The sequence below is a fragment of the Protopterus annectens genome, chromosome 5.part1 (genome assembly GCF_019279795.1).
Source record: "Protopterus annectens isolate FY-2018-M chromosome 5.part1, PAN1.0, whole genome shotgun sequence".
NCBI classification, from domain to species: Eukaryota; Metazoa; Chordata; order Ceratodontiformes; family Protopteridae; genus Protopterus; species Protopterus annectens.
This window is the reverse complement of record NC_056736.1, coordinates 293,689,382-293,704,131: the sequence shown is the minus strand read 5'-3', so window position 1 is coordinate 293,704,131 and position 14,750 is coordinate 293,689,382. Positions and strand designations below refer to the sequence as shown.

At 41.4% G+C, this 14,750-nt stretch overlaps 1 protein-coding gene across 20 annotated transcripts in view; it reads left to right on the top strand.

Annotated features, from left to right (window-relative positions):
* The window catches only part of MBNL2 (muscleblind like splicing regulator 2), a 1,807,613-nt gene that overhangs the window by 1,498,586 nt on the left and 294,277 nt on the right, over positions 1-14,750 (top strand). For 17 of the 20 annotated variants that reach the window (XM_044072965.1, XM_044072976.1, XM_044072967.1 and 14 more), the window contains 2 exons: positions 1,409-1,462; positions 2,042-2,195. In XM_044072965.1, coding sequence (XP_043928900.1) covers positions 1,409-1,462; positions 2,042-2,195 — 208 coding nt within the window. The remainder of the gene's footprint in view (positions 1-1,408; positions 1,463-2,041; positions 2,196-14,750) is intronic. The other 3 variants (XM_044072969.1, XM_044072980.1, XM_044072981.1) reach the window with 1 other exon arrangement.

The window sequence follows — 14,750 nt, the reverse complement described above, 5'->3', positions numbered from 1 at the left end:
GTATTACATTAGATAGGTTATGACTGACTCCTTATAATTACTTTTCTTATTGAAATTAATAGTTAAGATGGTGTTATTGTCCTGAGTATGTAGTAGTTGAGCTTCTGGAATGAACACTTTCAAAGGCAGTTTCAGCCATGTTCAAAGCTTTGCATGTCATTTAGAGGTCCAGTAAGACTTTATGATGCATCAGGTCTCTGATCTTAGGTTTTTCTTTAGTCTTCTGCAAACAAAAGTGGAACAAAAGGGAGTTTTTGTCTTGTATGCCTGAACCAAAAATGCTAATGTAGTGAATTGTCATCATAGCAGTTTTATTACTTTCAGTACTCTGCATTTTTACTAAATTTATTTTGTTAAAACATAACTCACTGTTATTTAGGTAGTTGCATATTCTGTGATGTAGATAACTGATTTGGGAGTGCTCTATTTTAATATATTGCTACATCACTGTGCATTTCAAGTCAAGACTTATCATTATAAACCTTAAGTAAAAACATTTGCTGTAACATCTGCAGTGCTGTTTACGTTTCTTGCAGTAGGGAGCTTCTTTGACAAAATCTGCAGTAGAAATGGAAAATAATCAATATGGAATTCCAAATCGCACATCAAACAAAACCCACACACTATTTCAGGGAAAGGGGGGATGTGAAGCATGTTTCTAGAGTAAAGCAGTTGTGTTGCAGCTTCATAGTTTTTCATAGCTTTGGTTTATAAAGTAGCGTTGGCAGTATTTCCAATTTTTTTGCTCACTGAACTGTGGGAATGTGTCACATTCCTTGGCTGGAAATTCTGATACAGTTTTTTGTTTCAGAACAGTCTTCTGCCTGCTTCACTGACTTGCCATGAGCCGACCACACAATCTTATAAGTTATGCTAGTATAAATTTTATACTTACATATATTTATCTGTCTGTACAGATGGATAGCTATTTCTCTATTTTAACGTTTAAAATTGGCTCAATGACCTGACACATGACCTGAAATTTTTCATAACAACCATGAAAAATATGACTAAGTTGGAAAGCAATGGACATTTCAACATGCTGTTCTAATAAATGTATGTGATGCTTAACAGTCTCTGCAGGCTGCTATTTGTAATTTTGCTGAATTACAAACATCTGTATTTTATTCTTTTATATGCTTTTAACTAAGGTATAGTAGATGCTTTTTTGCTTTAGTACTAATCAAAATTATGTAATTTATTTTGTTGTAAAAATTTTTTATTTGTGCATGCCTAGTGTTTTATATGTTGTAAACTGCATTCAGAATATTTTGTTTTTTCCTTCTCACCTATCCACAATGCAATGCTGTTCCCATGATGCACCTCTGCTTGCTGTTTACCTGTATGTTAATACGCTTGAATCCCATTGGCCCACTGCCATCATGTGCTCGCTGCCTGTTATTTAAAGACTCAGTCGACTGCCAAAGCAATGAAGCGACCTCTCGAGGCAACTGTAGACCTGGTACTTTGACCTTTCACCTTTTGCTTTGCATGTAGCTTTTCAAAACAGTAATGAATTAAACCTGTTTACTGCTTCACATAACAGTAATTCTTATGTGATTTTATATATGAAGTATTGTCATTATCATACTTAATTATCTCATTTTTCATACATAGTATAAAGTATATTAGATGCAGTATCTGCACTGACAGAGAGACATTTTCAAAATATCTGAATTTCAGTTGTTTATGCACAGCAGCATTGTTTCGTTATTTCTGAATACTCCAATTTTATGGCTCAAAAGAAAAAATGTTTGCCAGCAGTGTAATTTGTATTGCACTTCCTTTTCCCTTAAATCAGCTTTAAGCATTCTTAGTGCAAAATCATTTCTGTTTTCTGTTTAAGACCTTTGCTTCTGCTAGCCTTCTTCAGATATTAGTTTGAAGAACACATGCTTTTGCATTCAGTATACATCTTTCATGCTACATTGCTACAGTTTTTGGTTTAAATGCATGGCAAAGCATTCAGTGTATTTTATTTGTACTGTACCTTTTTAGTTTTATTTCATTATACCACTCTTACAAACTTCCTCATTTACAGACCTTTCCACCTGGTGTTCTTCATCCTTTACCAAAGAGACCAGCCCTTGAAAAAAGCAATGGTGCCAGCACAATTTTTAATCCTAGTGTTTTGCACTACCAGCAGGCTCTAGCCAATGCACAGTTACAACAGCCTACTACATTTTTCCCAGCAGGTATGTTCTACAAGTGCTAAAAGAATCAATTGAAGTGTAATGTACAGCTTGTTGTAAAAAGTGTTTGCTACTTGAAAATCAACACTTTTGGTGTTAGTCTTCTTAATTTATGGCAACTGTTGTAGCAGTATTATATCTGCAACTGAGTTAAGCTTTTTAAGAAGATGGAATAATGCCCTTTAGAAGCAGCACCTATTACCTGCTGCATCCTCCCTTTTAGAGATACTCACATTTTTGACAGTTGGGTGCCGTCAGCAGCCCAATTTTGCTTTGCTTAGATGAATAAAGAACATTACTTTGTACAAGTGTTGTGTGTGTGGCTGGGAGATTACCTTAGTTTGCTTATCTGAGTATAATTCTGTTTCAGAAGCTGCTTTTACTGAAGAGTTTAATGTAGTTTGCTCACCTGTATAAAACCTACTATAAGTATAGACTCCTTTTTTTGTAGCAAGACAAAGGAAGAGACATATTTCCTTGTTTTGGTCTAATCCTCGGCTGTCTTGAATTTTGTTTCTGAGAGTTTTTCCTTCTCTGTTTTCCAATCCAAGTCATGATGCACTCCTAATGATTAGAAAGCAGGTGTGGAAGTTTTGACTTTTGTGAATGACCTGTATAACCCTGCTCTTCTGAAGTGTAGGTTGTAGTTTAGACAGTAGCACCTGATGTTTCTTGAGTGTGTCTGCTCTTAGAACACATGCATTAAACAGGGAAGACACTGCTTCATTAAGGAGCCAGACCCTAAGTCACAGAAAGGTAAGAGTAGGATGAGCAGCTCGAAGTGTAACCTCCTCCTTGCTAACATATTATAGAGACATTGTGAGTCTGCATTTCACAGAATTGAGTGCTGTAGAATCTTATTTGAGAGTTATATGGATCAAGTGCTTCCCTTGGATAGGTGAAAATCATTGAATATTCAGAGGTTAAATGTTCAGCAGTGAGTCTGCTTTGTATTTCAAGCTTTGGATCAGATACTTTGGTTGTGGTGGTATTTGGGAAGGGGATGGCTTGATGATGAAATCTGGAATGTCTCTCTGAAAGGCCATCTGATTCTTTTTTATGTCTTTCTCATGTGGTAACCCCTACAAAATCTTTTCTTAGTGTCACATCCTTAGGGGTCTAGGCAGTGCCCATTTTGATTGGTGCATTTTTATCTTCTGGTGACTGCACAGACATTTTAAGTAACCACATATATTACTCACCAGGATCCAGATTGGTTTCTTCTGAATAAGTATGTCTGATACTTTAGATGTTCTGGAGACACTGACCTCCAGCACTACCTGTACCAGTACTTACATATCTGCACGTGTTTTAGGGTCAGGACTCTGAATGAAGTTCTAGGATGATGCCATGGTTGGGACTGTATGTCACTAAGTGTGGTGACGTCTGGGTCATTGGCTCCATTTTTCACTGCAGTGATCTCCTGTCAAAGTTTTGCTTCTCAATTTACCTCTGTGGATGACTTAATCAATGGTGCCTCAAACATTTGGAGGCACATTGCATGCTCTAGGCTTTGGAATATCACAGTCCACTTTCACCCTTTTTCTGCACAACTGTAGGTAGGTGAGAATGGTTTCACTTTCTTTGTGTAGATGAGCAGTTCTTAGGATTAACATAGTGACGTAGTCTTATCTATGTTTTCTTTTTTCCCTGTTGTGGGAGCCCTTAAGCTCACATGCTGAGCACTCTGCTACCTCTACATCCTGACATTCAGAGGAAGACCGTCAGAGATAACTTTACAGAGGTAGCTGGGGCATTCTGAAAGTTTTGGGACCTTGAAACTACCAACTGCATTCTTCTCTTTTTTGACACTTGATGGTAGGAGTTATAGCAGTAGTTCAGGCTGCAGCATTTGGGTGCTTCAGAGAATGGAGGCATGACTGCTATAAAGATTTATTTCATTAGTTTTTTTTAAAAGGCCTCATTCTCCTTTCTGAATACATCTGCAGGAATCCTTTTATTAGCTCAGGCCTCTTTCAAAGTTTGGCTACAGTACTCACCACACTTTTCTTCTACGGATGTCTCTGTTTCATATTCCTGAGTTCAAGGTAGATGCTTTTATATGACACACTTCCTCTTTCCCAGCTTACCTCAATACAGTTGCCTTGCCTAGTCTAGCAGTTAGTTTCCCTGTTGACCTGACAGCTTTGGTGATGAGATCACCATTTACAGTCCTACTGTGAAGCAAAGGGATATTTGCTGTGAGACCTATTTCTGTATCATCTACCGTCCACAGGTGACATATGTATGTATCATTGAATCATTAGTTGTTACATGCGCATGATCTCCTCTTTGATCTAAAAGAGCCTTTTCTGCTGTTAAGCTTGGAGTGCTCTGCTCCACTTTTTGTGGTGTCTGCACCGAATTCTGCTCATGTAAGACTCATTTTGATGTGTGCCCTACTGCTGAATCTTCCATGTTCTACTGGTAAGCATAAACTGGCCTGAAATGTTAGTTAACATACTCCTGCATGTGCTGTGCTTTGATCTAAGAAGATTTTACTTTGCACGAGTTTTTATGGTCTCTACACAGTATGTTACTGCAGCAGGACTGGTTACAATCTTCACTTATTACTGACCTTCCCTTCTTCCCTAAAAACTTGTAAAAGGGTTGTGGTTTCAAATCTCCTCCTCCACAATCTGTCTTCTGGGTTCTGTATTTTTTGCTTTCTCTTCGGTTTTAATTCCTCATTCAGACTAGCTATATTTCCTTAGGTTTTTCTGTAGGTGGAGTATTTGTTTCTTGGACAGTGTTTCTAAAAGTACAAGAAAAAAATGCAAGTTGAACCATTTTATTGTTTTTGTAACACATTCTGTCTGGGCACAGCCCCCCACCTAAACTTGGTTCTGAATTTCTTGCAGGGGCATGCTTGGGAGTTTGGCAGTTGGTGCTGAGAAGTAAAACTGTGCATTGTTAATGAGCTGCTTCCTGTGGTACAGGGTTTGTTTCTCTCAGCTTTCATTTGCTCACTGTCTGACCTTGAGCAAGTCACTTACCCAGACAGTGTTTTGGGACAAAAACCTATGATCACTATGAATTTCAGGCCACTAAACTGTATATGGTATTTTAGTTACATTTCCAAATTCACAGTTTTGTGAAAGCTGTTAAAAAAGCAAGTAAAATTTTCATTCATCTTGAGCTCCACTATTTTTATTTGTTTAGAGGTTAATAGCTTTATTTCTTCTGTTCGTCTCAGCCAGTAAACAGCTTAAGTACTGTAGCAGCAAATAAGCCTGGGAACAAGTTTGTTGTGATCAGAAATCTTGGTTAGTGGCATTCGAAGACAGTGAACAGCTAATGAACTTTCCCATGCCTATAAGTTGACAGTTGTTGTTTTGTCCTATATCCTTACTGCGGCTGTAATTAATCTGCCGTAGATTGAAAAATGTTTACATAAAACTGAGCATGTGTACATATTGAAGATAATTTTGACTTTATGAAATATATTCTGTATATAGAGTTAACAGTCCACTGTAGGATGTACATTAAAGAGCTGTAATATTGCTGTTGGGGATAATGGTATTCATATGTTGGTACTGTTTTAACACACCATTATGTTTTAATGAGTATATGTTGAATTATCTGAATGCAGAGGCATAAAAACTGAAATCATGGATGCCAGCATTCCAAAATTCAAAATATTGAAGAACTCAGAAACATTGAATCTATTGTGAAAGGAAACACGCAGTTTCCTTTTGCAATCAGAATTCCAAAACACCAGGGCACATTTAGCTTGTTTGTCTGAATAGTGTCAGTACTATGGATAGGATTTTTTAGAGGTAAGTTGCAGAGTTTAGGGTTGGGGGCAGAGAAGGAGTTAGCATTTATTAGGAAGGTGGGCGGGGGAGGGTTCTCCAGCTTACTAGTACATGCTAACCCTAACCCTATCCCTGCACCTTGTCTTTAGAAAAAAAAATTCTTTAACACAGGCACTGATCTACATAGCTTGGACACACAAACACGGACCAAGACAAACAAACTACACTAAAGCTATTCCTTCACTTAACTCTAACTTTAAAACTCCTACACTTGCACAAGCACTCCTATACCCTAATGCCAAAACCTTCAGAATTTGTAATAGTTTCTATCTCAAACGCACACTTACCTTACATGTAAAGATTCAGTGCTCTCTCTACAAGCAAAATCTTAGCATTCAAGTGGGCAGAACAATCAGCCAAAATTCACAGTCATTTACTCCATCAATCAACAACCTATCTGACACCCCTTTCATTGTCTGCCTTCTTTCAATTTATTGCTTACTTACATACTGAGGAGTGTGCACTACGAAAGTAACACTCTTACTTGACATCAGAGACTTTACAAATTGGGCAGCTGTTGGAATTTCCTCCTCTGAGTTCCCAGTCACAGCATGAAATTCTCTAGCAGTTGCTCTTAGAGGTGTGCTTGCTTCCTGCTGGATCGCATTATGTCACATACCAGTCTAGAAGGGAATTTCTTATCATTCTGGTCTTTATTTCTTTCTGGTGTCACTCGCAGTTTGGTTCTCAATCCTAGTGTATAATACAGGATGATTCCAGTCCTTGATGCTGAAGAAGCTTCAACCCTCCTGTGAAGATTGGGTGAAGGCTGCCAGCCTAGCCAGACAGAATTTTGGAGATAATTCTGTCATCTGTAAATATTAATGTAAACCACAGGCTTGTTGTCTTAAATGGTAAAAATAGTGTTACATGTGGAACTAGGAAAAAAATGTAACAGTGCACTCTACTGACCAAGAAAGCATGTTGTGACCCTTTGATGTTAGGACTCGGAGCCAGTGAGTCTAGAGTGGGGCATTCTGCCTGTTGTTTTAAGGCCAGAGTTAATGGCCAGAATTTGCATGCATAAATATCCTTTATTGCTCTGATTTCTGCCCAGAGGTGAAGAATGTAAATGTTGTTTCTGTTAACCTGGGAACCCAGGGAAGTGTGAAGAATGATGTAATGTAACCCAGGGAAGTGTAAAGAATGATGTGAACCAGGCATGTGATTTTAAAAACAGAGACTCCGAGAGCATTAAGCATTTGTGTCTTGACCATCCAACTCACCAGCACTGTCTTGCTCTATATGTAAGTTTATCTTAGACTTGTGTTTTCTCTTAGAAATAACTAGAAACTAGAAAGATTAGACTGTGTTTTTCTGTCATGTTAGAACTGTACTACTGAATTATTTTAAGTATTTCTCTGTGATCTCTGAACTCTTGACTAGCACTGTGTAGTAAAAAGTATGGTCTTGTGTTTTGACTATTTGTTATTAAATATTTTTAAACCCTTCCAACTGTGGCTGTTTTTGTATAGATAATTTAAGCTCTTTAGAGTACTTACATGCCTTTGGTAAAATTGTACAAAGCCACGTCAATAGCTTTAGCCCTAGGCTGTACTACCAATTGGATAATAATATTCCACAGTAATAATTGGGCACCCTTTTAAGGGCCTTTGAGTAGCTCATAAATATTAGTGGGTGGTGGCAGCTAGTACTACCATATAGTCTGGGAAAAAGGAGCACAGCTGGAGAACCTGTGCCAGCCTTCCCCAGGAGTGTCTGTGTGGTTGTATAAACTCTTCTCAAAGTGTGTGTGTGTGTGTGTGTGTTTGAGCTACTTGAGGAGGGACACAAAGCACTGGTTGGACAGAGGGGGTTGTTGGAGGTTTTAGCTTGCCCACTAGGCTGAGATCTGGACCCTATAGCTGTACCAGTGGGGAGTCTTATTGGGGACCTGGAGAGCAAGGGAGCGACCAACCCCGGACTGACTGTGATCTCTGTGTGCTCTTAAGGGAAATTGCTCTTTACTGTGTGTATTTGTTATCCTTTCCTCCTATATAAGATGCCCCTTAATGGTGTTATTGGTGAGGATTGAGGCTCCTTGATTGCTGGACCAGGGCACGGCCTTCACACCTCCAAATTTTCCTGTAGTCATGAGATCCCCAGCAAGGACCACTTGTTTATTTTTATTTATTTATTTATTTATTTTACATTTGTTGACCGGGCTAGTCCAACTGGATACATGTCCATTTTCAGTGGAGGCCCAGGGAGAAAAGCTCCAAGAACAGGGTTACATAAACAAATACAAGGACAAAGCTGAAACAAGTAAATACACTGACGATTAAAGGCACTTGTTAACATTACTGTTTGTGAGAAACACACAACATGGGCTTAGTGCCTCTGACAAGATATCAGAGTTAAAGTCTAGACACTGAGAAGATCAGTAGGGACGTCCCTTGTAGTATCCTGGGAGCACAGGAATAGAGTGACAAATCAGGAGGCCAGACATCACTAAAACATCCAATCTCCTTATTTTTACACAGTGTGATTTTTCTTGACGATGATGTTGACACCCCCTCCCTAAACAGCCACCACTGGGGATGAGTTCTGGGCTTCCAGCACACTGAAATCCATATGCTTGATCATCTAGAACACTGTGTAACCTTTACTGATGCTTTGTCTGAGGCAGCAGCATCTGGGATGTGCAAGCTGTTTATGGCGTCTCTCAGCCAGTTTTCTGAAGAGGAAGAAGAATCCCACTCATGGGACAAGGAGAGTATATACGTTTTGTGTGGATCCCCCTGCTGAGCCTTCCAGGAGAAAGACTTTGCAAGGGGTATCCCAGTAGTCTTGACTACCACTAGGGACTGCATATGGGAGGACAGTTGTCAGTTTTTGCTCCATCTTACAGGATTATAGATAAAGACATTTGTTGTTTGAGCATGGTCATGTCTAGGAACTCTTAGGTTCTTCCCCAAGTAGACCTTTCTTAAACAAATGTTTTAGCTCCCCAACACACCTTGTACCTGAAGCTGCTGCATACTCATCTGAATTTTATACCCTCTTGGATAAATGTATTGAGGAATCTGAACCCATCCAGCATAAGTGTAATAGTAAGCTTAAAACTAAACCTGTACGGCATAACACCCATATCAACAAACTCTACAAAAAATGGAGAAGTTTAGAAATAAACAGCAATTCTATACTGAAGTTATCTCTAATAGGTTCCTGTTACGTTATCGAATTTCAACAAGTTCAAACCCTATATGGTCGTAAACATAGTCGAACTTGCTGAAGTTCGAACAAAGAAAAAAATAAATAAAAGTTGCAACAGTAGACTAACTGTTGCAAGCAGGGGAGCAAGCCCCCCTGCATCCCCCACACACCCCGCTCTTTAAATATACCAACTCCGAGACCACACTATAGTTCTGTTGTTGGACTTGCCCCTGCTTGCAACAGTTAGTTTACTCTTGCTTCTTTTTTTTCCCGTGTTCAAAGTTTTGAAACTTCGAACAGACAAGTTCGATATTGTCATGTTCGAAGTTTGAAAACTTCGATCACGTAATAGGGAACCCATCAATAATAGTACCTACTTTTTTGACCCCATGAAGATTAATGATATTCTTGCAGGAAGATTGCCTTCCAACTTCTCCCCACCCACCCACCATCACCTCTGCACCCTGCATTGGCTTTCACACATCCCCAATGTCTCTTGACCAAGCCAACTAGGCACTTTCCAAAATTAATAATATCAGTTCCATGGGTCTTGACAATTTCTTTGGATGTCTACTGAGAAGCACCTTGCCTCACTTAGAAATTTCCCTCAGTCACCTCTTACATCTGAGTCTCAGCACTGCTTACATCCGTGTGGTTTGGAGAACAGCTGTTGTGGTGTCTTTACTTAAATGTGGTTCCTCTAGGGACCCAGGGAATTATAGGCCTCTTAGTCTCATTGGCATTATTTGCAAGGCTTTGGATTGTGTTACAGCTGAACTAATAACAGCATAGGTGATCTTAAATGCTTGGATATACACCAGTTTAGCTTTGTAAAAGGCAGATCATGCCTGCTGAACCTGAATGAGTTCTCCAAAAGGGTTACTGGATAAAGAGCGTACAGTACACACTACTTACCTGGACGTTGTGAATGCCTTTTCCCTGTTATTAACAGAATCACTGTCTGACATAATCCATGCCGTTAATGTTTGGATTTGATTTTGACAGAAGAATATTAATGGTAGTGTCCTGTAGGGTTCTATCCTGGGTGTCTGCCCCTTTGGTGTATATTTTTCTGACCTGAAATTTGATATCAAGGGACTGTGGCTAACCAAGCTTGTTGATGTTTGCAAGCATGATGCAATTACCAAATCACTCAAATTCTATATATTTTGGTTTGTTATTCATTGGTTTGCCCTGAGTGCCAGGAAATGCAACTTATCCTTTTGGTTTCTCTTCAAGGTCCAAAGAATGCATAATCCCTCTTTATTCCTCCCTTGTTAGTCCAGTCATTAAATGTAATGCCACTTTTAGCATTTACCTTGCTAGACACCTAAACTAACTCAAGAAACCTCAATTTTCCTTACCAAAAAAGATTTCTGGTCTCAGAACTTATCCATATCTTCCTATTCAGTGTTGCACAGGCTGCTGAGGGGTAGTCTTGCTTAGCCTTTGCTATGAATGACTCAACACTCTTTGAACGCCCTCACCTAAGTAGAATCAGTGGTAAAGTAAGCACCTGATGTGAAATTGTTCAATCTCGCCGTTTGTTCTTACACACTGGGTTCGGAGCCGATCCTCGGCTCCGAGTCGGCCGCATCACTAGCTCGCATCTTCAAGAAAGCTCGAGGCACAGTAATATCCCATGATCCTCCGGTGTTAACCCTCAGATCTAGTTTGCCGCTAGCAGCAGATCACTTCGTGAGGCTCGGGCCAGTACAATTTTTTTACTATTTTAGTGATATTTTTTCATATATTTAATAGCTTATATATATATATATATATATATATATATATATATATATATATATATATATATATATATATAGATAGATAGTTGTGTGAACTAGTTAGGTAGATTTTTACCTTTAAAAGTTAGTAAGGGCCTTAGGCCATTTTTTTGTCTTTAACAATTCTTTGAAGAAAATTAATCTTTTTTCTGTTTATTTCAATATATTAGTGTGCTGTGGTGTGTTTTGCTAAACTTTTATATTATATACTTTAGACTGGTTTTTTGGTAGTTGTAAATTTTTTTTCTTTTCTTAGCAATGTCAGAAAAGATGAAAAGTGGGTTCAAGAGGTGTCAGTGTGGACAAAAGATGTCCATTACTGACAACCATTCTTCCTGCGTCTACTGTCTTGGCCCTCTCCACTTGCAGGAAGACTGTTCTATCTGTCATTCCTTTAGTGGGAGGGTCATGATGGAAAGACGCAGGAAGTTAATTGACAGAGGTTTAATCAAACCTGAATTTCAGGAAGCCCTAGACAAGGCTGAACAGGTTTCGAAGTCTTCAAAGGGATCGAAGTCTTCAAGAGTGTCGGAGCCCAAGTCATCAGCTCCGAGCACTTCTTTTCAAATTCGGACACCGGCTCCTATGACTTCGGGGCCGAGTGTCGAGACTTTATCTCTGCACGAGGCTCAGGTCTTGGAGCCGGTAACAGAGGTACCACCATCTACTATCCTTCGCTCGGTGACGGCTTCGATTCCTTCGACCCGTTCTTCGAGGCCCATCTCCGACTCCGATGTGGACAGAGTGGTACAGAAGCTTATGGAGAACTCGGCTTTTTCAAAATTGCTCGAAGTTTCGTCCCAGTTGGTTTCAAAACTCGAAGCCATTCCAACTCCCTCGACACTTCCTCCTCCGAGACCCGTCGAGTCATCGGTGTTAGGAGTCGAAGAACCGATGATTGTAGAGCCCTCGGTGCCGAAGCCTCCAGTAGTGATATCGGCTCCGTTGACCTCGACTCCTTCGGAACCAGCCGGAGAGTCTCGGAGCCGAACGTCTTTCCTGGGTTCCGGGGGGGGGGGATAGTCGAACCGAGGTTTCGGTTCCGACTCTTCCCCTCGGTGCCTCGGCTCAGATTAGTTCGGATCCGTCCTCGGTGTCGGAGCCCGTGGTTCCGATCCCGGAGAAACGACTTCCTTCTTTGGATAGGGTCGGCTCTTCGGGTCGGGGCACCGGTGCCTTTGACATCATGAGGAAGGTCTTGTCGGATCAGACACTGACTTCATCGGCTTCTTTATCTCCTTCCCCAAAAGGTCCGTGTTCTGCTTCTGTACCTTCGGTACCTTCGGTACCTACCAAGCGTCGAGACCCAATGCCTCAGAAATCCCCACAGGGAGACTCTGGTTCCTCAGATGCATCCCCAGAAGCTCCCACTGAGGATGTTCTGAGGAAACGACTGTGCAAGAGGAGGCACATAGATTCCCCTCAGGAATCTCTTATATCTGATACTGATTTAGATGAAGCAGAAGGGTCCCCAAGGTCCACCTCTGAGGATGTCTCCTTCGCAGACATTTTGGAAATCCTGAAGCAAAGAGGGGACTGGCAAACCCTTACCCCTTCTGCGGATGAATCGGTTTTACTGAAGGCATTTGGGACTCAACCTTCTACCTCCTGGGTGACTCCTCCCTTGACGATCTTATGGACCTAGTAGCTCGGAGGGCTTGGGAAACACCTGATACAGTGGAACCAGTCCCACGTAAACCAAACAAATATATGACAGCTCCTCAAGATAAAGCCTACCTTACTAAAGGAGTTCCCGTAGACACTATGGTGGTGGCGGCCACTAAGAAAGAGATGTCTGAATCATCTTCCTCTGTCCATCCTCCTAATAAGGATTCTAGGACAATGGACAGATATGGGAAGCGCATATTTAGTTCGGTGACTTTTTCCATCCGATCGCTCAACTACCTTATGCATTTTACGCGTTTACAAAGAGATCTCATAAAAGAGTTAGGAGATACTCTTCAGGGACACACAGATGCTGCTGTCGCCAATAAAGTGACAGCGCAACTTAACACCCTAAATTCCATAGTCAACTCGTCCATGAGGCTGATTTCATACGCAGCCGAAGGATCGAGTAGAGCAGCAGCTTCAGCGATTGCACTGAGAAGACAGTCCTGGTTGTGCTTATGCTCCTTTGCGGAAACCTTTAAGTCTTCTTTTGCCAATGCCCCCTTTGATGGTGCCTCCCTGTTTGGGCCCAAAGTAAAGGAGACTCTCACAAGGTGTGAACAAGAAGGGAAGACCCTGTCTGCCGTAGGGGTCCATTTTTCCGTTCCATCTAGGCCCTACCCTAAAGGGCAACGAGGAGGAAAAATGTGGTTCCGAAAGACTCAGGGATCTTTTCAACACACCCAAAGTGACGCCCCCTCCAGAGGCAGAGGAGGGAAGAAATGGAAGACGCCGCCCAGCCGGCAGAGGGTCTGCAAAATCAGGGTGACAGAGAGACGTTCTCTGGAAAACCCTTCCAGCACTCCTGAGTGCAGGCCCGACTGTCCTGCTCTGGAGGCAGTCGGGGGTCGCTTAGCTTTATACCCAGAGGCCTGGCTAAATCTTACATCAGATTACTGGGTCAAAAGCATAGTTACCAGAGGCTACAACATCCCCTTCATAACAATTCCACCAAACTCCAAAAAACTCCCAGATGTTCCACCCAGTCTGCGAGATCAAGCAACCATAGAAATAAAAAGGTTGCTCGAAAACAGAGTCATCCAACCAGTCCCAGCGGACCAAATAGGATCCGGAACTTACTCAAGGTTCTTTGTAGTTCCAAAGAAAACAGGGGACTGGAGGCCAATTCTAGACCTCAGCAAGTTAAATACCTTTGTAAAAAAGGAAAAGTTCTGGATGGTCACGCTTCAGTCAATCTTCCCTTTTCTGCAAAAGGGCGACTGGATGTGCTCTTTAGATCTCAAAGACGCATACTACCATATAAAAATGGCCAGGGCGTCCAGAGATCATTTGCACTTCCGGCTGGGAGCCAGTCATTTCCAGTTTCGCGCTCTTCCCTTTGGTCTCACCTCAGCCCCCAGGGTGTTCACCAAATGCATGGCAGTAGTAGCGTCTCACTTGAGACGGAAGGGATTCCGGGTGTTTCCTTATCTAGACGATTGGCTCCTTTCCGCCACCACCAAGTGTCGTCTGCTACAAGCCAGGGACTACGCCATCAGTCTTTGCTCTTCACTAGGCATAACGGTGAATTTTGGAAAATCTGTCTTATCGCCATCACAGCGTATCTTATTTATAGGAGCACAGCTAGGTACCTCCCTGGCTCAAGTTACTCTCCCCCCATCAAGGGTATCAGACCTCAGGCACCAAATTTCGCTCCTGCTTCAGAACAGCAGAGTCTCAGCACGACAAGTATTAAGAGTGCTAGGCTTGATGTCAGCATCCCTTCTGGTAGTTCCCTTAGGCAGAATGCACATGAGGATTCTTCAATGGATGCTATTAAGCCCAATGGTCGTATCTACAACTTCCACTGTCTCACCAAATCTGGATCACGAATTATTGCAAGAAGGATCTCTTGTGGTGGATACACAGTCAAGAGCTAACACTAGGACGACCCTTTGTATTACCCAGTCCGATAGCAACTCTAACCACGGACGCTTCCCTGATAGGGTGGGGGGGATTCTTTCAGGGACAAACAGTCCAAGGTCAATGGTCCAACTTGGAGTACAATCTGCACATCAATGTTCTAGAGATGAGGGCAGTGTTTCTAGCGTTGCAACACTTTCACGAGTCCTTACCTCGGGGAACAGTGACAGTTCAGACAGACAGCATGTCAGTAGTCTGGTACATAA